The sequence below is a fragment of the Microcebus murinus genome, chromosome 8 (assembly GCF_040939455.1).
Source record: "Microcebus murinus isolate Inina chromosome 8, M.murinus_Inina_mat1.0, whole genome shotgun sequence".
Classification (NCBI taxonomy): Eukaryota; Metazoa; Chordata; class Mammalia; order Primates; family Cheirogaleidae; genus Microcebus; species Microcebus murinus.
Window position 1 is genome coordinate 76273635 of NC_134111.1, and position 21745 is coordinate 76295379.

Here is a 21745-nt window from a genome sequence, read left to right on the forward strand (position 1 = left end):
CCAGCTACGCGGGAGGCTGAGGCAGTAGGATCACTTGAGCCCAGGAGATTGAGGTTGCTGTGAGCTAGGCTGACGCCACAGCACTCACTCTAGCCTGGGCACAAAGTGAGACTCTGTCTCAAAAAAAAAAAAAAAAAAAAATTCAGTGTTTAATCTAGCACTTTGGGAGGCAGAGACAGGAGGATTACTTGAGCTCAGGAGTTCAAGACCAGCCTGAGCAAGTGAGACCCCCATCTCTACAAAAAATAGAAAAATTATCTAGGCATAGTTCCAGCGAATACTTGGGAGGCTAAGGCAGGAGGATCACTTAAGCTCAGGAATTTGAAGTTGCAGTGAGCTTTGATGACACCACTGCACTCTAGTTCAGGCAACAGAGCGAGACCTTGTCTCAAAAAAAAGTTGCAAATTCAGCATTTGTTTTTCATGGTACAGTTATCATATGTTTCCTTGGAAACTTATGTTTTGCAGATATAACCATAATAATACAATTTTGTCATTTTAAAAATTACCCATTCATTTTTCAAAGTTGACTGTTAGTGGAGGGTGTGTGTGTGTATGTATGTGTGTTTCCACTTATATGATAGCTGTCTACTTATTTAAATTTATTTATAACTATTTTTGAGTATACAAAGTGATTAGCTGCTTGTGATACAATAATGTAGCATTTTAACATGAGACTAAGAAAAATTAGAATCTAGGTGGGATTGAAAAATTATATTTTCATGATTAAAATATAAACTATTTTTAACAAGAAGTCTTGTTGCCCCCCCCATTACTACTGCACTTGACTAGTCTTAAAGAAAAGAAATCTTATTCCAATTGGACCTTTTAAAATTTTATTTTAGTAATATATTTTAACCTAAGATATACTTAAAATTACAGGTTCATTGGTAGTCAGTGTACTGTCACCATTAAAATGCAATTTTTGACGTTCCTTCTTGTGATAACATTTTCCCACACTATATAAGCAATGTGTTTTATGCTTTAGTGAGCTCACCCTATAAATTCATAAATGCTATTATATTTGGAAGGGAAAAATACTTGTCTGTTATAGACATAATTGTTTTGCTCTTCAGAATGGTAAAATTATATTAATCACTAAACAATTTAAGAAGTCATTCTGGTAGGATGATATCAGTAGCCCAACTAAACTGAAAAAATTTCAGTCTCTTTTTTATATAGGGATTATAGAGAATAACTTTATTTCTTCCTTTGGAATTTTGAATGTTTTTCTTAGATAACTTTGTAATGATTTAATTATAATAGTTTCTATACTCCTTCCAAAATTATGGCATGTTACAGTAGGTCTTACTGTTAAAGATCTTTTACATTTTGAACTATTTTTATTCTACTTTTTACTGCTTTCAAAGAATGTAATTCATAAACAGCATTACTAAACTTTTTTGTGGCTAACTACTTATTTTATAGTTAGCTTTACATAAGAAAACTACGTGGCTAGTCAGTTCTACTTAGAAACTGTTAACAGGTATGGCTTTCCTTCCCCCAACTATTGCTTTTTATGGAGTTGGAGCAAAAAGTTTAGCAAAAAGTAATCAGATATCAAGCCAGGCAGCCATTTTCTATCAGTCTCATTGCTACAGAAGTGAATCCAATAAGACAGAAAAATATCAAACATATTTAATTCATCTCTTTTGTCAGTTTTTCTAGACTCAGATTAAGTAGGACCATTTGAGTGTTGGACAGGGTGACAGTGACTTGAATACACATATATGCACATAGCCAACTCAGAGGGGGGGGATAGCTGAAAATTCAGAAAGACTTGTTGATAAAAATGTTCATGGAAATTGTGCTGCTACTTAAATACTGAAGGAATTTAAAAAGTTGTGTATTTATTTTAAATGTTCCTTCTCATTCTACTGGAATTGACCATGAAAAAGAATATTAAATAAGCCTTATTTATGTCTAATTATTGACTGTCCAAACTGTGAATTAGTGGATATTTGTATGCCCCAAAACAAGGTGTTAAAATTGAGCAAGCTTTAGTCTTAATAAAGATGTGTAAATAATTTTGATTCGTTTTCTCATTATAATTAAGTTACTGTTTGGTGCAATACATTCTTCCTCATCCTCCTAAAATTAAATATGTAAGATGTATGTTTTGTTTTATTACATTAAATGCTATTTTTAAAATATTCAGTGTGTGTATATCAGGTAATGTTTGATTTGTTTCTGTATAGCATGATTAAGGATAATAATTGAAAAATTTGCACTTTTTTTAGTCTCAAATTTGTATTCTAACACTTTTTAAGAATGTACATTTATTTTGTACATAATAAATTAGCTTTGTATATGAAAATGGGTTTGAGTCAAATAAAAGAATGATGTTACTTTCCTCAGTTGACTTGTAATTCTTAATTCATAGTTTGGTTAGCACTTAGTCTTTGCTAAATTATTTTGGTAGACAAGAGATTGGATACAGTATTTGTTCAGCAGAAATTTGCTGTTTCTTATATGAGCAGAGTTTTTTCTGTGGTCCTGAGTGCACAAGATTACATCAATTGGCCAGTTTTATCATATATAACAACAAATATATAGCCTTTTGGTGTAAAGCCACCTCAAAAACACTGTCGCATTTTTTCCCTTAGCAAATTATCATATGCTAAAATGTGGTATATGTATACCATGGAGTACTATTCAGCTCTAAGAAACAATGGTGACATAGCACATCTTATATTTTCCTGGTTAGAGCTGGAACCCATACTATTAAGTGAAGTTTCCCAAGAATGGAAAAACAAGCACCACATATACTCACCAGCAAATTGGTATTAACTGAACAGCACCTAAGTGGTCACATAGGTACTGCAGTAATAGGGTATTGGGCAGGGGGGAGGGGTGTGGGTATATACATATATAATGAGTGAGATGTGCACCATCTGGGGGATGGTCATGATGGAGACTCAGACTTGTGGGGGGAGGGGGGGAAATGGGCATTTATTGAAACCTTAAAATCTGTACCCCCATAATATGCTGAAATAAAAAAATAATAATAAAAAAAATTATCATATGCTATCAATTTCCATTTGTAGTTAACCAAACAATTCGTTAGATTGGATTTTTTTAACTTCCTTTCATAATTAAAATCTTTATCAACTTTTGATAGTCCAGATGTTGACTTAATCCTTCTGTTTGTGTTAAAGTTAATAGAATCTAATCCATAATAAGACAATCCAAACTTCCAGATTCCTGCTTGAACTTTTGTCTCAAGATCTATAATAACAAGAAAACAAAATGAACATTAACCTTTATCTGTTAGCACCATCTATTCACTGTGCTGCCCATTATTGAAGATAATTCACTAGAATTGGAAACTTCTTGTATTAGTTCACCTGGTAAGATTTCTCAGTCACTGGATAATTAAAGCCAGGTTATTTACAACCTTAATTAAGACTGCTCTGCTTTTGTAAAACAAGTCTATAACACCATGTCAGGCATCAAATAAATGTGTTTGTTTCATACAATGATACTGGAGCTTATGTTTACTCATTGTATACAGTTGACTAACAGCTTGGAGTTTGAACTGTGCAGGTCCACTTATAAGCAGATTTTTTTCAACCAAATTCGGGTCTAAAATACAGTATTCATGGGATGTAAAACCTCGTATATTCAAGGCAGACTTTGAATATGCGGGTTCCACATAGCCAACTGCAGGACTTGAGTATGTGTGGATTTTGGTACGTGAAGGAGTCCTGGAACCAATCCCCTGAGTGTACCAAGGAACAACTGTAATATCACGTTAATCTGATGAAAATCTGAGATTAAACAATATTTTAAAACTTTTTATTGAGAGCTTTTTATTAATACTTTCTTCACTACTGAATTTATTAGAATGATTTTGACAGTCTGTTCAATTCTTGTAAGACAGTTTGCCCAAATAATATTTGGTATATTTTTTTTGGTTCCTGCTGCTCCGTTCTTGGGCCTTGTCTGAGCCTACTAAGGCCCTACCCGACCTCCTGAACCCTTTCCTTCCTGGGCAGCCTGGTCTTTCACTGCCAGCAGGCTGCAGGTCTCCCCTTTTCTCTTCTCAGGCGCCCTCCATCCCCTGATCCGACTGCAGCTCAGTTTCCATGCTGTGGTCCCAGGTTCTGGTGTTCCCCCTGGCCCTCTTCTTGGCCGTCCCTTCTGAGTGCCTCCCCACCCCCATGATGCTCATAAGCCTTGCTCCAACATTTGTTGTATTCATTCAAAAGTGGTTTAATTATAACTTTGCAGAGATTGGAAAAGTTAGGGAAGAGGTACAGAAAAATTGTTAATTACCATTATTCATGCTCTAGTAATATAAACTTTTTTTTAAGTAGGTCCCTTTTTACATTGCTCAGCTTTATAGCCCAAATTTTTTAACAACTCATGGATTTTTGGAAGAAAATTGATGTCAAATCATTAATATGCATATGATATTATGGTGATTACAGAAAAGAAGGTGGCTTTAATTATTCAGCCTAGAACAATAATTTCAGAATCCTATTTAAGCATTTTTTTTGGTCAGGATTCTATAAAGGTACATCACAGAGATGGGCAATAACATGAGAATTTGCTTACTTGAGAACTTAAGCAAATTGTCAAGGAAGTTGAAAAAGAACATTAATGACCTAAAAACAAACTTTATCAAATTTTACATGTGAAAAGGAATATGCAGATCATCCTATGGAACTTTTAGTTGAAGTATACAATTTTGAGGAAAAAAAATCTAAATTTATATTAAAACTGAAAATTTTAATATGACTGATTGTGTTATATACAAATACTTTTGGTTTTACCATATTGATTACATGAGTAGTGGTTATATTAATTGTCTTATTAATTAGAGGAATAGTAAGGCAGAGGGACTTTTCCACACACAGACTTTCTCAGGATGATGTTACCGTGATGAATTTGCCATGGTATAAGATCTGGATCTGGGCCAGCGCGGTGTCTCACGCCTGTAATCCTAGCACTCCAGGAGACCCAGGCAGGAGGATGGTTTGAGCTCAGGAGTTTGAGACCAGCCTGAGCAAGAGCGAGACCCCATCTCTACTAAAAATAGAACAAATGAGCCAGCATGGTGGGGAGTGCCTGTAGTCCTAGCTACCAGCTACTTGGGAGTCTGAAGCAGGAGGATCACTTGAGCCCATAAGTTTGAGGTTGCAATGAGCTATGACAATGCCACTGCACTCTAGCTGGGGCGACAGAGCAAAACCCTATCTCAAAAAGAAAAAAAAAGGCCGGGCGCTGTGGCTCACGCCTGTAATCCTAGCTCTTGGGAGGCCGAGGCGGGCGGATTGCTCGAGGTCAGGAGTTCAAAACCAGCCTGAGCAAGAGCGAGACCCCGTCTCTACTATAAATAGAAAGAAATTAATTGGCCAACTGATATATATATATAAAAAATTAGCCGGGCATGGTGGCGCATGCCTGTAGTCCCAGCTACTCGGGGGGCTGAGGCAGAAGGATCACTCAAGCCCAGGAGTTTGAGGTTGCTGTGAGCTAGGCTGACGCCACGGCACTCACTCTAGCCTGGACAACAAAGTGAGACTCTGTCTCAAAAAAAAAAAAAAAAAAAGAAAAAAAAAGTGATTGCATGGCTGGACATGGTGGCATTCACCTATAGTCCTAGTTACTTGGGAGGCTGAGTCAGGAGGATCACTTAAATTCCTTAGCTCAAGTGATCCTCCTGACTCAGCTTCCCAAGTAGCTGGGACTACAGGCATGTACCACTATGCCTGACTAATTTTTGTGTTTTTTGTAGAGATGGGATCTTACTCTTGCTCAGGCTGGTCTTGAACTCCTGAGCTCAAGCTATCTTCCCACCTCAGCTTCCGAGAGTGGTAGGATTACAGGCGTGAGCCACCTCAGCTGGCCTAGAATTCCATCTTGAAATGTTTCTGGGAATCACTCCTTGTGCCAACTAGAGTTGGGTTTGACAGGAAACAGTATCTATGCCAAATGGTTCAAAAGAGTTTAATGAAGAAACTACACAGAAATGTGAGCCAGGTTAAGGAAACAAATAAGGGATGTCAAAGTAAAAGGGTAGCTTTGTGAAATTTCTCAAAACACGCTCACACCCTAACATGAAGTATCCAGACACTAGCAAGAGGGGAAACCATTGTCACTCCTAGGTCTGAAGGGACAAGAAGAGAAAATAATATTACTGTTGCCCAGAAAGGCTTAAAGGATCATAGGAGTCTCTACCTCAAAAACTATAGGTATAGTGGGATATAGCTCCTGCCAGCAAATATGGCGCAGACTGAGAGGGAGCAAAAAAGCTTCTAAAGCTGCTTTCCTCTCAGCCAGGGCTGACTGATGTCTATCAGTCGATTTGGAGGTGAGCTTATGCGGAGCCCAGGAGGTGTAGTTTGAAGGAATTAGCTTCAGTGGTCACAGTATAGGGCAAAGACTGGCAAAGAATGGATCTGAGGTATGGGGATAGGTGTGGGGAATGGAGAACAACCAGCACAGATGTTTTCCAATCCTTGATTTTCAGTAAAATAGAAAGAAGACCTGATTGAGATGTGAGCTAAAAGACTATTAAATACAAGAAAATTAGGCCGGGTGTGGTGGCTCACGCCTATAATCCTAGCACCCTGGAAGGCCGAGGCAGGCGGATTGCTCAAGGTCAGGAGTTTAAAACCAGCCTGAGCAAGAGGGAGACCCCGTCTCTATTAAAAAAATAGAAAAAAATTAATTGGCCAACTAAAAATATATAGAAAAAATGAGCCGGGCATGGTGGTGCACACCTGTAGTCCCAGCTACTTGGGAAGCAGAGGCAGGAGGATTGCTTGAGCCCAGGAGTTTGAGGTTGCTGTGAGCTAGGCTGACGCCATGACACTCTAGCCTGGGCAACAAAGTGAGACTCTATCTCAAAAAATAAATATATAAAATTAATTAATTTTATATAATAAAATCATAGTTTTTATGATTTGGGGCCTGTATCTCAAAGGGACTGCAAAATATTGAATAATGATGCTTATACATAACAATGTTCCACCTTGTTATTTATGTGGAAAAGCTTTCTCAGGGCTTATTAAAGCAAAAAACAGAAGTAGGACTGATATTGAATCCTGGCTCATTTTGAAAATGAATAATAATCATTCAAGGCTGGTTGTGGTGGTGTGCACCTGTAGTTGTAGCTACTCAGGAGGCTGAGGCAGGAAGATTGTCAATGGACAATCTCGTTTTCAGTTCTTGGTGTGCGCTTGGCTAAAGAGTGACCAGACACTGTGAAGCCTCAGGCTAATTGCTTTCTTCTAGTTTATATATATTGCTTGTTTTAAGGAAATTGGGTTGAGCGGGCCGATCACAGTAAATTTTGGGGATGAAATAAAAGGGCAAGCGTATAAGGGGCCAACCAATCAATGTAAAAGGCAAGCGCATGGGCACAAGGTGCCAACCAATCAATGTAAAGGTCAAGCGCGTAGACAGGTTATGCACCTAGGGTATAAAGGGCTCTGTCCCACAGTGTGCGGGGTCTTTGTCCCAATAGAGGCCGCCTATCGGTGCTCTGAGACTTAGAGCCTAGCTTGAGCTAGTCAATAAACTCCTTTTGATGATTTCAGCCTCAGTGACCCTGTCTCTTTGTTCTGTGGTCCGATGGTTTCCTGCTCTAACATTTGGGGGCTCGTTAGGGATTTCGCAGACCTCTGAACAAAATTCAGGACTGAGTGAATAGAGACTAGGTTTTCTGGAGTACCCCGAGTAGTCAGGGCCGACAAAGGACCTAGGCAGACACGCTGGTGGGTCATTGGTTGGGGTTGGAAGGAGACGTCCTCCTACCCCAGGAAATCCCTACGGCTGACCTAGGAGCTGGAGGCTCGGTCAGAAGGGAGTCGGGGAGGAAGTCCGGACTAGGTTGGTAATTGTTTGTGTCTTTCATGTTTGTCTTTATTGTTTGGAATCCCTGGTTGAATGTTCATGTCATCCTCTGTCATTAATAATCTTTTTTCTTTTCCCCCTTGAATGGCTCGTAAGAACCAACCACAAGGGAAGCTAAAACAGGATCTGACCGAGGCCAAGTGTTGCTGCCCATCTTTGTGAGAAGCAGCAGCAGTGGGCAGGGAGTAAGGGAAAAAGAGACTGCCAGTGACACCCTTGACGGCAGCGCCTAATCAGACGAACTAATTTTACTTGCTTTCTTAGATCTTCCAGGTGTACTTCGTGTCCCTCCCCTCCGCAGGCATGGGACAGACCTGGTCAACACCCTTGTCCATCTTGGTAGGCCATTTTAAGGATGTGAAGGCAAGGGCACATAGTGTTTCCCGGGAGGTAAAGAAAGGAAAGTTCATCACCCTTTGCGAGGCAGAGTGGCCGACCTTTGGAGTGGGATGGCCATGGGAAGGGTGATTCGACACCTTGCTCATTGAAAAGGTAAAGGAGGGGCAAAAGCCACAACCCATTGGATCACCCCCCTCGGGGTTACCCCCTGCCCTGCCGGATTCCAATCATTCCAATCTATATCCGGACCTTATAGATTTGGAGTAGAATTTGCCCCTGCCCTACAATCCTGAGGCGGCTCCACCTGCCCAGGGTGCTGCAGAGCTTCCAGTAGAGGGCTCGGGGCCTCCAGTAAAGGGCCCGGCCTATGGTACCTGGCAGCGAACTGGGCGGATTTCAGATCCAGAGCCAATAAAGGCGCTCCCTTTACGGGTGGTGGGACCCCCTGGGACGGATGGAGAATAGGCGTATCAATACTGGCCCTTCTCCACTAGTGATCTCTACAATTGGAAATCCCAAAATGCAAATTTTTCTGAAAATCTGAGGGATTTAATTCACCTTTTAGATTCTGTCCTTTTTACTCACCAGCCCACATGGAATAACTGCCAACAGTTGCTTAAGGTTCTTTTTACAACTGAGGAAAGAGAGAGAATCCAAGGAGAAGCACGGAAGCTGGTCCCAGGGGAAGACAGCAGACCCACCATCAACCCACGGGTCATCGACCAAACCTTCCCACTCAAAAGACTGCCCTGGGACTATAATGAGGCTGAAGGTAGGGAGGGTCTCCGGGTCTACCGCCAGACTCTGATGGCCGGTCTCCGGGCAGCAGCACAAAAGCCGACAAATTTGGCTAAGGTAAGAGATGTCCGTCAAGGGCCTGAGGAAAGTCCAGCAGCTTACCTAGAGAGAATTGTAGAAGCCTTTCAGCAGTACAGGCCAATAGATCCCACCGTAGAAGAGAGTAAAGCGGCTGTCATGATGGCCTTTATAAATCAGGCAGCCCCAGACATTAGGCGAAAGGTGCAAAAGATAGATAGGCTGTGCAAGAAAACTCTACAGGACTTGCTAGAAGTGGCAGAAAGAGTATATAATAACAGAGAAATGCCCAAAGAGAAGTTAGAGAGACTAAGATTAGAAGATAGAAAGTTTCAGGCAGGTGAGGCGCACAGGGCAAACAAAAAAATGGCCAAGATCCTGCCAGCTGCTACACGAGGGGTCAGCTAGGGGCAAGAGGCAGAGAGTGATCCCAAAGAGGAAGGCTAGCGAAACATCAATGCGCCAACTGCAAAGAGCATGGATATTGGGCTAAAAACTGCCCCAAGAAGAAGGGGGGATAGCACAGGCACAGATCCTCCGAAAAGATCATGCTGATAAGACAGGTGGAGGATGAGTAGGGAGAATGGGGCTCAGTCCCCCTCCCTAAGCCCAGGGTAACTTTACAAGTAGAAGGGAGCCCGGTCAGTTTCCTGGTAGACACAGGGGGAGAACATTCGAAGGGGCAACTAGATCTAAGCCCTACCGATGAACTACCCGGTGAAAGTTAGACTTGAGTTCTGGGCAAGTGAGTCATGCCTTCCTGGTCATTCCAGAATGCCCTACCTCATTATTCAGAAGAGACATACTCATGCAGGCGCTAGGACCTTGGAGGCGCCCAGTGGCATACCTGTCCAAAAAGCTAGATCCGGTAGCGGCAGGGTGGCCGGCGTGCTTGCGAATCATCGAATCATCGTGGTTACCGCCTTACTGGTCAAAGACGCCGATAAGCTCACCCTGGGTCAGCACTTGCAGATTACCACCCCTCACGCTATAGAGGGGATCCTGAAGCAGCCACCAGGACGATGGATTACAAATGTGAGGCTGACTCACTACCAGGGGCTTCTGTTGGACACTCCTTGCATCGAGTTCCGGACTCCTGCCATCCTGAACCCAGCCACGCTCCTGCCAGATCCTGAGCCGGAAACGCCCAAGCATAGCTGCCTCGAGATCCTGGCCGAGACTCAGATGGCCCTAAAAGACCGCCCTCTTCCAAATAGCGACCTGACCTGGTTTGCCGACGGAAGCAGCTTCGTCAGAGACGGATATAGGTACACGGGGTCGGCCATAGTAAATGAACAAGGCAAGCTTATCAACATGCCTTCCACGAGACCTCGGCCCAGAAGGCAGAACTGGTAGCATTGACAGAAGCCCTCCACAGGGCCCAAAGAAAGAGGCTGATGGCATACACCAACAGTCGCTATGCCTTTGGGACGGTACACATACATGGGGCTCTCTATAAAGAGAGAGGTGTTTCATCATGGCGGAGGGCAGAAAAATCAAACATAAGCCTGAAATAGTTCAGCTGCTAGAAGCCATTTTATTGCCAAAAGCAGTGGCAGTAGTCCACATTCTGGGACACCAGAAGGGAGGAGACTGTCTTGAAGCCCAGAGCAACCAGGCTGCAGACGCTGAGGCAAAAAGGGCTGCAGGAAAACCAGCACTAACGGATGTTATATATTTGAGCTTGCCACCTCCTGGGATGAAAAAGATGGCCCCCCACTAGATTATTCCAGCACGGACATAAACTGGGCCAAAGAAAAACTGCAAGAGACACAGAGTAAAGACGGTTAGTTCCAAGATAGAGAGCACTACATAGTAGTTCCTGAAGCTCTGAGAAACCACCTACTAGGACACTTGCACCAGACAACGCATCTCGGAAAAAATAAAAAGATGCTACAGTTACTGGACACTGCACAACTCAGATTCAAGTCACAAAGAAAAATAGCAGAAGACATTGTCTGGAACTTCCATGTCTGCCAGGTCATGCAGCCGGGGAGGAGCAGAGAGACCCATGCAGGTACCAGAGAGCAAGGGAGGCAACTAGGATTATTTTGAGAAATAGACTTCACAGAAGTAAGACCAGGAATATATGGGTACAGATATTTGTTGGTCATGGTAGACACTTTCTCAGGGTGGGTAGAAGTTTTTCCTACTAAAGGAGAGACTGCCCTAACAATAGCAAAACAAATATTAAAAGAAATAATTCCCATGTATGGGCTGCCGGAGAGCATAGGGTCTGACAATGGGCCAGCCTTCACAAGTCAGTCAAGGGCTAGCCTGGGCACTGGGGGCAGATTAGAAGTTACATTGTGCATATAATCCCCAGAGCTCAGGGCAGATAGAAAGAATAAACAGAACCCTAAAAGAGACTTTGACTAAATTGGTCCTAGAGACTGGCGGGGACTGGGTGATCCTCCTTCCCTTTGCCCTGTTCCGAGCCCGGAACACCCCATACTATTTAGGCTTAACCCCCTTTGAGATTGTATATGGTACCCCTCCACCTGTAATCCCCAAGATGAGCTCTGAGGCTCTCCCAGAGCACCCTAGAGAGGTACTGCAGGCTGTGCAGGCTCTGCAATGTGTCCACAGCCAAGTATGGCCAGCCCTCCAGGCCATCTACCAGACAACTGGGCGAAGAAGTGAGAGTAATAAACACCTGCATCACCATCATCAGCCAGGGAATTGGGTATGGGTGAAATGACATAACAGTAAAACCCTAGAGCCTAAATAGAAAAGACCCTTTCAAATAATTCTTGTTACCCCCACTGCACTTAAGGTTGACGGAGTGGTGACTTAGATACACCACTCCCATGTGAGACCTGCCAGTAAAGATGACCAAGAGCGGCAACAGGACCATTAGAAGGCAACAGCAGACCCAAAAAACCCGTTAAAGACCAGACTGACCCGCGTGACAGCTGCAGGCCAGAGCTCTGCGGGAGAAAAAGGGTTAGATGGGACTGCTGACTCAAATCTTCATCAGACTGCTGGTCTTCCTTCTGGGACTTGGACTTGGGATTGTGGCTCCTAAGGTCTGGACTAAACTGCAAAGATGTCCCCTAGTAACCTTTTTTGTTTGCTACATAGGCTGTTTGTGGGCGTATTGTTCCTAGAAAGGGTCTCTACAGCTGTAGCCATTGACTCAAATCCCCACGTGCCCTATAACCTCACGTAGAAAAATTACTAACTTAGAAACCCATAAAGTTTATAATAAGACTTCAGAAACGGCCCCACTGAACACCTGGTGGCCAGACCTATATTTCAATATAGAAAGAATTAGCCCTCTAAAAGAGAGAGAAGGGGAAAAGTGGGGGCAGTACCAGAGGCGAGTGTCCATAAGCCAGAATGGGTTTTATGCATATCCAGGGTTTAGAACAGAGGAGATAAGCCGAGCACGTGGGGAGATTGAGTCTCTCTACTGTGCAGACTAGAGGTGTGTGACCACCAATGAAAGAGAGTAGAGATGGCAGGTACAACCTCTTTTTTTTTTTTTTAATCAAAATGTCTTATGTTCGGCCATGCTCACAAACCAGGTATGCCCCTAACTGTAGCCTGATACGTGTGAGGTTCACAGATAAAGAGAGCCTTTTACAGCAATAACCTTGGCCACTCTTTTTGGCCTGGGGGCAATAAGAGCAGAGACAGGTATCTCATCCTTAGCAATGCAACATAAGGGGTTCAATAGCTTAAAGGCCGCAATAGATAAAGATATAGCCAGATTAGAAGAGTCCATCTCCCATTTAAAAAAGTCCCTAACTTCACTGTCTGAGGTGGTGCTGCAGAACCGGAGGGGGCTAGACTTAATATTCCTCCAGTAGGGGGGGCTATGTGCGGCCCTAAGAGAAGAGTGCTGCTTCTATGCAGACCATACTGGGGTAGTTAGAAAGTCTATGGCTAAGGTCAGGGAGGGACTTGCACAACAGAAACGAGAGCCTGAACAACAACAAGGATGGTTTAAATCATGGTTTAATAGCTCCCCTTAGTTAACTACATTGTTGTACACACTATTAGATCCACTCATTGTGCTCCTCCTAATTCTCACTTTGGGACTATGTATATTAAATAGGTTAATAGCTTTCATTAAAGAGCAGAGGCCGGGCGCTGTGGCTCACGCCTGTAATCCTAGCTCTTGGGAGGCCGAGGCGGGCGGATTGCTCAAGGTCAGGAGTTCAAAACCAGCCTGAGCAAGAGCGAGACCCTGTCTCTACTATAAATAGAAAGAAATTAATTGGCCAACTGATATATATATAAAAAAAATTAGCCGGGCATGGTGGCACATGCCTGTAGTCCCAGCTACGTGGGAGGCTGAGGCAGGAGGATTGCTTGAGCCCAGGAGTTTGAGGTTGCTGTGAGCCAGGCTGATGCCACGGCACTCACTCTAGCCTGGATAACAAAGCGAGACTCTGTCTCAAAAAAAAAATTTTCCTTCGCTGTTTACTTCCCCCCCAAAAAAATAAATAAATAAAGAGCAGATAAGTACTGTTCAATTAATGGTATTGCAACAGCAATATCAAAGCCTTGGGCATGACTATATAGAGATGCAAGAGGTCAGAGACCCTAAGGACGAGCAAAAATGCTCATAAAGACCAAAAGAAGGGGGGAATGTGAAGCCTCAGGCTAATTGCTTTCTTTTAGTTTATATATATTGCTTGTTTTTAGGAAATTGGGTTGAGCGGGCTGATCGCAGTAAATTTTTGGGATAAAACAAAAGGGCAAGCGCATGGGCACAAGGGGCCAACCAATCAATGTAAAGGTCAAGCGCGTAGACAGGTTATGCACCTAGGGTACAAAGGGCTCTGTTCCACAGTGCGTGGGGTCTTTCTCCCAATAGAGACCGCCGGATCGGTGCTCTGGGACTTAGACCCTAGCTCAAGCTAGTCAATAAAACTCCTTTTGATGATTTCAGCCTTAGTAATCCTGTCTCTTTGTTCTGTTGTCCAACGATTTCCTGCTCTAACAACACATAGAAAGCAAGTTAACCATGAAAATGAGGTTTATTAAGGAAGAGCAAGATACATTCCCTCCAGACTATGAACAGGCCCCTTTTGTAACAAGAGGCCTGGGTTATGGTCTGGGGTCCTGGTTTATACTGTCTAGATTGGGCTCTCCTCATGGTTCCCATGTCACATGGAACCACTTTGATGGACAGTTAATGGAAGGATAATTAGCCTTAGGTTACTCTAGGTCACTTTTCAGATCCTCCTTGACAGCCTGGCCCAAGGGCTGGGTAATTCCCTGCATTCTTAGGCAAGGTGTTCCTCCTTCTCCTAGGTATGACAGTTGCTTTGCTTGGAGTGGAGCACAATCAAGTTGGGGCAGCACCAAGACAGGGTACCTGCCCTTGTTCTTCCCCAGGTGTGGCAATTGCTCAAGGCAGCACGAAGGTGAGGCACCCTGCCTTTGTCCCTAGGATAGCTAAGGACCCTTGATATCTACTTAACAGGATCACTTTAGCCCAGGAGTTCGAGGTTGAAGTAAGCTATGATGATGCCACTGCACTCCAGCCTGGGCAACAGGGCAAGACTCTGTCTCTAAGAAAACAAAACAAAACAACAAAAAAACTTTTCCTTAGAATAAAGTTCTGTGTGGTAAGTGCAATGGAAGTAAGTTTAGAAAAAGAATCTATGGAAAATGTCCAGCTGTTCACAAAGGAGTTTACATATTTAAAAAGAAAGTCTGATGATAGCTACCATATCACTATTTAAATTCCATTTTATACATTTATAAGAGATAACAATTTCAAAATGTAAATATAGGCCGGGCGTGGTGGCTCACGCCTGTAATCCTAGCACTCTGGGAGGCCAAGGCGGGCGGATTGCTCGAGGTCGATTGCTCGAGGTCAAGAGTTCAAAACCAGCCTGAGCAAGACTCCATCTCTACTAAAAATAGAAAGAAATTAATTGGCCAACTAAAAATATATATACAAAAAATTAGCCGGGCCTGGGGGCACATGCCTGTAGTCCCAGACACTCAGGAGGCTGAGGCAGGAGGATTGCTTGAGCCCAGGAGTTTGGGGTTGCTGTGAGCTAGGCTGACGCCATGGCACTCACTCTAGCCTGGGCAACAAAGTGAGACTCTGTCTCAAAAAAAAAAAAATGTAAATATAATTCTTTAAAGTCAAGATAAAAATATTAGATGTCAACACAGAAAATGTGTGAAAGTATATATATGAGTATTAAAAATACTTTTTAGAGAGTATCTGGGGAAAAAGTTTAAAAACACAGAAAGAGGTGGTAGATGTCTAATTTTAGCGATTTAGTCTCTAAAATACTTTGCCCTGTCCAACCTGTGGAACTTTGGTCTCTTTTTCACAGACCCATAAAGTTCAGATGGTCTCAGGCTACAGGTCCATTTAGGACTAAAAGAGGAGTCCAGATATCCTGGAGGTTTGTTGCCTAATGTTACTTTTATGTAGCTATATTGTGCACTTAAAAATCTTTTGTTGGCTGGGTGCAGTGGCTCACACCTGTAATCCTAGAACTGTGGGAGGCCCAGGCGGGTGGATTGCTTGAGGTCAGGAGTTCGAAACCAGCTTGAGCAAGAGTGAGACTGGTCTCTACTAAAAACAGAAAGAAATTAATTGGCCGATTAATATATATATATATAGGTCTGGAGAAAGATTCAATAGGTCTGGAGAAAGATAACAATCCGCAAATCCCACACTTGGAGAACCATTGGTTTAGAGAAATGGCCCCCAACCTTTTTGGCACCAGGGACCGGTTTCATTGAAGGCAATTTTTCCACGCCCCACCCACTTCCCACCAGCGGAGGGGGATGGTTTCGGGGTGATTGAGAGGCACATTTATTGTGCAGTTAAACTTCTCTGCTAATGAGAAGCCACTTCCCTGCTAGCATCACCCCCTCAGCTCCACCTCAGATCGTCAGGCATCAGATTCTCGTAAGGCGTGAGCAGCCTGCATCCCTCCAATGCGCAGTTCACAGTAGGGTTCGAGCCCCTGTAAGAATCTAGGCGGAGCTCAGGCGGTGATGCTAGCAAGGGGAGCGCTGTAAATACAGCTCAAGCTTCGGTTGCTACTCTGCCGCTCACCTCCTGCTGTGCGGCCCCATTCCTAATAGGCCACGGACCGGTACCGGTACCGGTCCCCGCCCCGGGGTTGGGGACTGCAGGTTTAAAGGTGTTGATCTTAAATCCATTGTAGAAAGTGTTGGTCGGGGCAGAACAAAGATAACTCCTAACGTTTCTCAGAAGACTGGATTCTACTATCGCCAGCAACTCCGTCCCCAAGTCGCGGGCACGCTCTGAAACCCTGCCCACCGTCACCCAGTCTTGGGGTGTGAAGCTGGCGTTGGGCGGCTCAGCCTTCCGGGAAGCGCTCAGGCGCCCACGCCGGCTCCTCGGCGATCCATTGCTCTCCCAGCCGGCCTGGCCGCAGGCCGTGGCCACGCCTTCGGCGGCCCATTCGCTCGCAGGTCCCGCTGGGTGCCCCCGCCCACACGCTAATGCCTTAGGGCGTGCCAGGCTCAAGCGCTGCTGCCTGAGCGCTGGATCCGAGACGTGGCTCCCGGGGGCGGAAGAACCATGTTGGACTTCGCGATCTTCGCCATAACCTTCTTGCTGGCGTTGGTGGGAGCCGTGCTCTATCTCTACCCGGTAACCGCCAGCGTAGCCCTCAGGGGCTGTGGCCACCGCCCCAGCCTCTCTCCCCACTGCATCCGCGTCGACCTGGGGGCGGGCCTGAGGGGAGGGCTCGGACTCCCGCACTGGGACCGCCCCCGAAGTCACGTGACGGCCTTGGATGGCGCGCGCAGCTATGGCTGCGGAGAGCGGCGCGGGCTCCATGGCAGTCCCTGCAGCCGGGGCAAGGCGGCCGTGCGTCTTAGGCGGGCGCTGAGCAGCCGAGCAAATGCCCGCGCGGCCGCGGGAGGGCTGAAGGCTGGTCCTCGCGAGACAGCCTCTCCTCCCCGCGCCCGGCATCCCACACCACATTGTCTAGGCGGTTTTGAAGTACTTTGGGTGGTTTTTTGGCCATAAGTCGGCCAAACCCAAATTCCGCTTTCTACTGTGTCAGGGAGGAAACTCCAGGGCATGCCACTCCTTTCCTGAGGATTCTCCCAGCATTTTCGTGTCGTCTGCTTTTCCTTCTGTCGATCTGTCGTTACTGGAGTTCAAAGTGCTGGAGGTCCAGGTCTTGCTCCTCGCGGGACCTTGGAGGCGAACGGGCTCTTGGAAAGAGACCGCGCCGCTCACCCTGCCGCTGTGCTGTGTCTCCGCCTCGCCTGTGCTCTCTCCACTCGCCTTTGTCAACCTCAGAGGGAGTTTGTTCTGAACACACGAGTTAGTGGATGAGGAATAGTCTTTAAAACATGTCCTACAAAACAAGGGTGGTTTTATAGTAAAAGTTGAAAGGTCGTTGAACAGCTCCAAGTGTATCACTGGTAATGACCAGTGATAGTAATGACCATATACACCTTCATAAATGTTCGTTTCAAAGCTGGTGAATGGATTAGAACGGGTTGCAACTACACAATCTGGAATTTCTAGAAATCTTGTTTTCTGAGGAATTTTTGGTTGCCCCAGGTCTTGAATTTTTGATAATTTTTAAATGAGACTATCCTTTGTTCAGCCAATAGAAGCAAGTGTTTATTCTTTCAACCTACTGTGTGCCAGACACAAGTTTCATGTGCTGGGAATCCAGCACGGAACAAACCAGACAGAAAACTCCTCTTAGAATTTATATTCTAGAGAGGGGTAATAGACAATATAAACAATTAATAATTTGTTAGTGCTAAATATTATGGATAAAAATAAACTTGGGGGTAGGTGGGATTGTTATTTTAAAGTTGGGTAGCTAAGAGATAAAGGAAACACTTGAGCAGAGATGTGAAGAAGGTGAATCAAGTGCAAGCCACTCAGATATCTGAGAAAGAGCGTTCCAAACAAAGGCAACAGCAAATGCCAGCCCTCAGGGAAACCTGTCTAGTGTGTTTCTGGAAAGCAAGAAGACCAGGGTGGCTGGAGTGGAGTGGAGTTAGGAAGACACTAGAAAGAGCAGGGGATGAAGGAGAGATTTTAAACGACTTGTAGGGCATTTTCTGTGCTTTCTGCCACTAGGGGTTTTCAACAGATGAGTGACATTTGAAATGGAAAGGAATTAAAATTTAATTTTATTAGATAAATTTTAAAAGAATCATTCTGGCTATTATAACAAGAATAGACTTATGGACCAGTGCAAAGGTCAAAGTAGGCAGAGTAGTTAGGAGAATATTATAATCATTTTAGTGAGAGATGGTATTGGCTTGGATCATGGTAGCAGTGGCAAGAGATGGTGAGTAGTAGTCCACTGTGAAAATAGAGACAATGAATTGGATGTGAAATAGGAAAGAAAGAGAAGCATCAAGGAAAATCCCAGTTTTTTTAGCCTGGTGGCTGGAAGGTTGGATTTACTGCAGGGAAGATCAGGGGTTTTGTTGTTGCTGATTTTTGTTTAGTTTTATTTTGGTTGGAGGTAGTGTGATAGCGATTAGGAGCTTAGTTTTGAGTATGGTTTGAGAGGCCTGCTAGTCACCCAAGTGGAGATGTTGAGAAGATAATTGAATGTATGTCTTGAGTTTAAGGGAAAAGTCCAGGCTGGATATATAAATTTGGGAGCTATCAGTGTACAGATGGTATCTCAAGCTAGGAGACTGGGAAATTTAGATACAGGAGAGAAGGGGTCCAAGGACCAAATCCTGGACTCCCCAATGTTTAGAGGTTGAGGAGAGAAAAAGGAGTCAGCAAAGGAGACTGGAAAGAGCAGTCAGAGAAATAGAAGAAAGCCAAGTGTTTTAAGGAAAAGAGAGTAATTGGCTAACTCACATGTTGCAGATGTGTAAAGTAAATTAAGACCTGAGAGTTTAATAACATGCTAATCTTAAAAAGAGCAATTTCAGTGTAATAGGTGCTAAACCTAAATGGAGTGGTTCTGAGATAATCAAGTATAGACAGCTCTTGGGAGTTTTACTGTAAAAGGGGCTGGTAACTGTAGAGGAAAGTGAGGACAAGGGAATCTTTTAAGGTAGGAGAAATTATATGATGAAGACTGTCAAGTCATGAGGGGAAAATTGACAATGTAAGAAACAGGAGAGAATTGCTGTGCTGGCGCCATTTTCTTGAGTAGGTGGGAGGGGACGAAATCTAGTGTGGGTGTAGAGAAATGGGGTCATTTATTAAAATAATTGGGACCATTGTTCATTCATAGTTATAGGAGGGAAGCTGATGGAATATAAGGGCAGAAATGTAGGCAGATAGGTAGGTATGGTGTGGAAGTTATCTCCTGATTGCTTTTATATTTTAAATGAAATAGAGGTAAAATTGTCAGTTATTGGTGAAGACAGGGAATTTAAAGAGAGAAGGGTAAAAAGTTATCTAGAAGATTAGGAGAGTGAATGGACTAGGGAAATATGTAATTTCCAGACAGCTCACTTGAGATTCATGAGCTAGTGAGTCTGGCTGTTTTTCTCTGCTTGTGTCTCCCCTCCCCCCTCCCCACCTCCAAACCAGCTGTGTGGGTCAGGGGCAGGGTTGACAGAGTATTGAATTTAATCTGAATTGGAGTTTTGCTAGATGATTTCATGACATAGGATACAAGGTGAAGGAGGTATATGCAAAGGAGTGGTTATAATGGTAGATCATGGAAACTTAGCTGAGTAGAGTGGGAAATGAGTGTATGGGTTAAAAGTCCCTTAGGGGTTAAAGAATGCTTTTTGGAATCAGGATATTAAAAATAGAAGGAAAGACAAAATGTGAAAAAAATAATAGAAAGATAGGAGGCTGTCAGAAATTTGGATGCTTAAAATTAAAGTTTTGGAGGTGTTGAAGTTATTGGTAATGTCAAGACCTAGTATACAATCATGGCAATGAGTGTCTGAGGTGTGGTGGAGGTTTGAGTGGGGGAAAGATGGGTGAAAAAAGAGGATAAGATTCTGTAGGAGTAGGAGTATGGGGGGAAAAGAAAGACTTGCAAATGGTAGTCCCGGGCTTCTTGTGGTATCTAATGTAAGGAGAAAAATCAAAATAATATTATTCTGAATGGTCTTGAGGCAGATGATAGTGATGAAGCTACGACCATTGGGAAGCTTGAAGTTTTGCAGGTTCTTGTCAGGTGCATACCAATTTGGGATCCTCCTCAACATTTTCACTATTTTGGAGATGTAGTCGTATAAAGAGTAGAAGAGCATTTTACCTGGAATTCTGGGGCTTACCTTTCATTTCTGCTAATGAAGTGTAGAGGTTAGTATAGGAGCCATCTTAGCCTGAGTACACAGACTTCTGAGACTCCGTCTTTGTGCCTAATTGAGCTGTGGAAACCAGGATTAGAGTGGTAGGGAGGGGTTTTTCTTAGTATTTGCACACTGTTTCCTGTCTGTTAGTAGTTTTCTCCAAATATTTTAGCATTTTTGTCATCAGACCATTCAGTGAAACCATCCAACTATTCAAACATATCTGTTGCGTTTTTTTTCCCCTGAAGACATTCTTTTTGGACTCCTGCACCATCTTTGCCAAGTCAGTCACCATCTCAGTTTGATGCATAGTTTCCTTTCACTATCATTGTGGGAAATCTTTTCACCTGTGTTGGATACTCTATTTCCTGGATGCTACATGGTTCTCTTTTCCTTCCCTTCCTTTACTTGCTACAGAACATCATTTTTCCAGTAGCTTCCTAAGAAAGTATGCATGGAAAATAAATTTTATGAGACCTTGTTTGTTTGAAAATCTCTCTATTCTACCTTGACACTTGAATAATAGTTGAGCTCCGTATAAATTCTAGGCTAGAAATAATTTTCCCTTAGAATTATAGAGGTCACTACCCCCTTGTTTTTTCCTGAATCTGAAATCTCAAAGTCTCCAGCCAGAAGGAGAAGTAATCACAGGAATAGAGGAGGACACCCAAGGGTCTAAAGGATATGTATACATACTTTACTGATTATTCAAGTCTTATATCTTACCCTGTCTTTCTGCTTCCTGTAGTGCAAATCTGATTGCTTCTTGTAGGAAATCCTCCTCTGCAGACCTCCAGAGGTGTGTTCTCAACTGTGTAATTAATCACTCTTCTAACAGCTTAACACTTTTGAGAAATTGGTTTAATTGTTCACCTACTGTTGTCTCTGCTTCTATTACCTTTATTCATGTTTTCTTCTTTCTTATTTCTTCACTCTTACTTTAGTGGGATTTCAGGAGGAAGAAATAATAGAGGAATGTTACCAATCCACCATATTTAAAGAGAAATCAGGAAACCTGTTTCAGACATTAATAATTTCAGCCTAGAAAATAAAATTATTTTTATACCAGTTACTTGATTATCTTTTTTTTTTTTTTAATATGGAGCTTTTCCTTCCTTTTCTCACTATTTGTAATATTAAACTTGACAGTGTATTTGTCATGGCCCAATTATAGAACGGGAGATGACATACACAGAACATATACATAAGATGCAGACAGACAGAATTGGCTGCAGTCCCGGAAGAAAAATACGACACAGAGACAAGAAACGGTTTCAGACTGCAGCCAATTCTGTCTGTCTGCGTCTTATGCATATGTTCTGTGTATGTCATCCCCCATTCTGTAATCGGGCCACGACAAGTGGCGCAGCGAGCAGGGTCCTGGAGCAGGGTCCTGAACCCTGGAGAAACAGTTTCTTCAGCCACATCCTAATTGTGGGAACAAGCAATGGGCTCCCGTTCTGCTAACTTAGGGTCTCAGCCAATCTGACCCTGGGACGGCTCGCTT

At 43.5% G+C, this 21745-nt stretch overlaps 1 protein-coding gene across 1 annotated transcript in view; it reads left to right on the plus strand.

Annotated features, from left to right (window-relative positions):
- The first annotated feature begins 16437 nt into the window (after positions 1 to 16437).
- The window catches only part of CYP20A1 (cytochrome P450 family 20 subfamily A member 1), a 46300-nt gene continuing 40992 nt past the window's right edge, over positions 16438 to 21745 (plus strand). Inside the window, exon 1 of the mRNA XM_012738936.3 lies at positions 16438 to 16630. Coding sequence (XP_012594390.1) covers positions 16559 to 16630 — 72 coding nt within the window. The 5' untranslated portion in view covers positions 16438 to 16558. The remainder of the gene's footprint in view (positions 16631 to 21745) is intronic.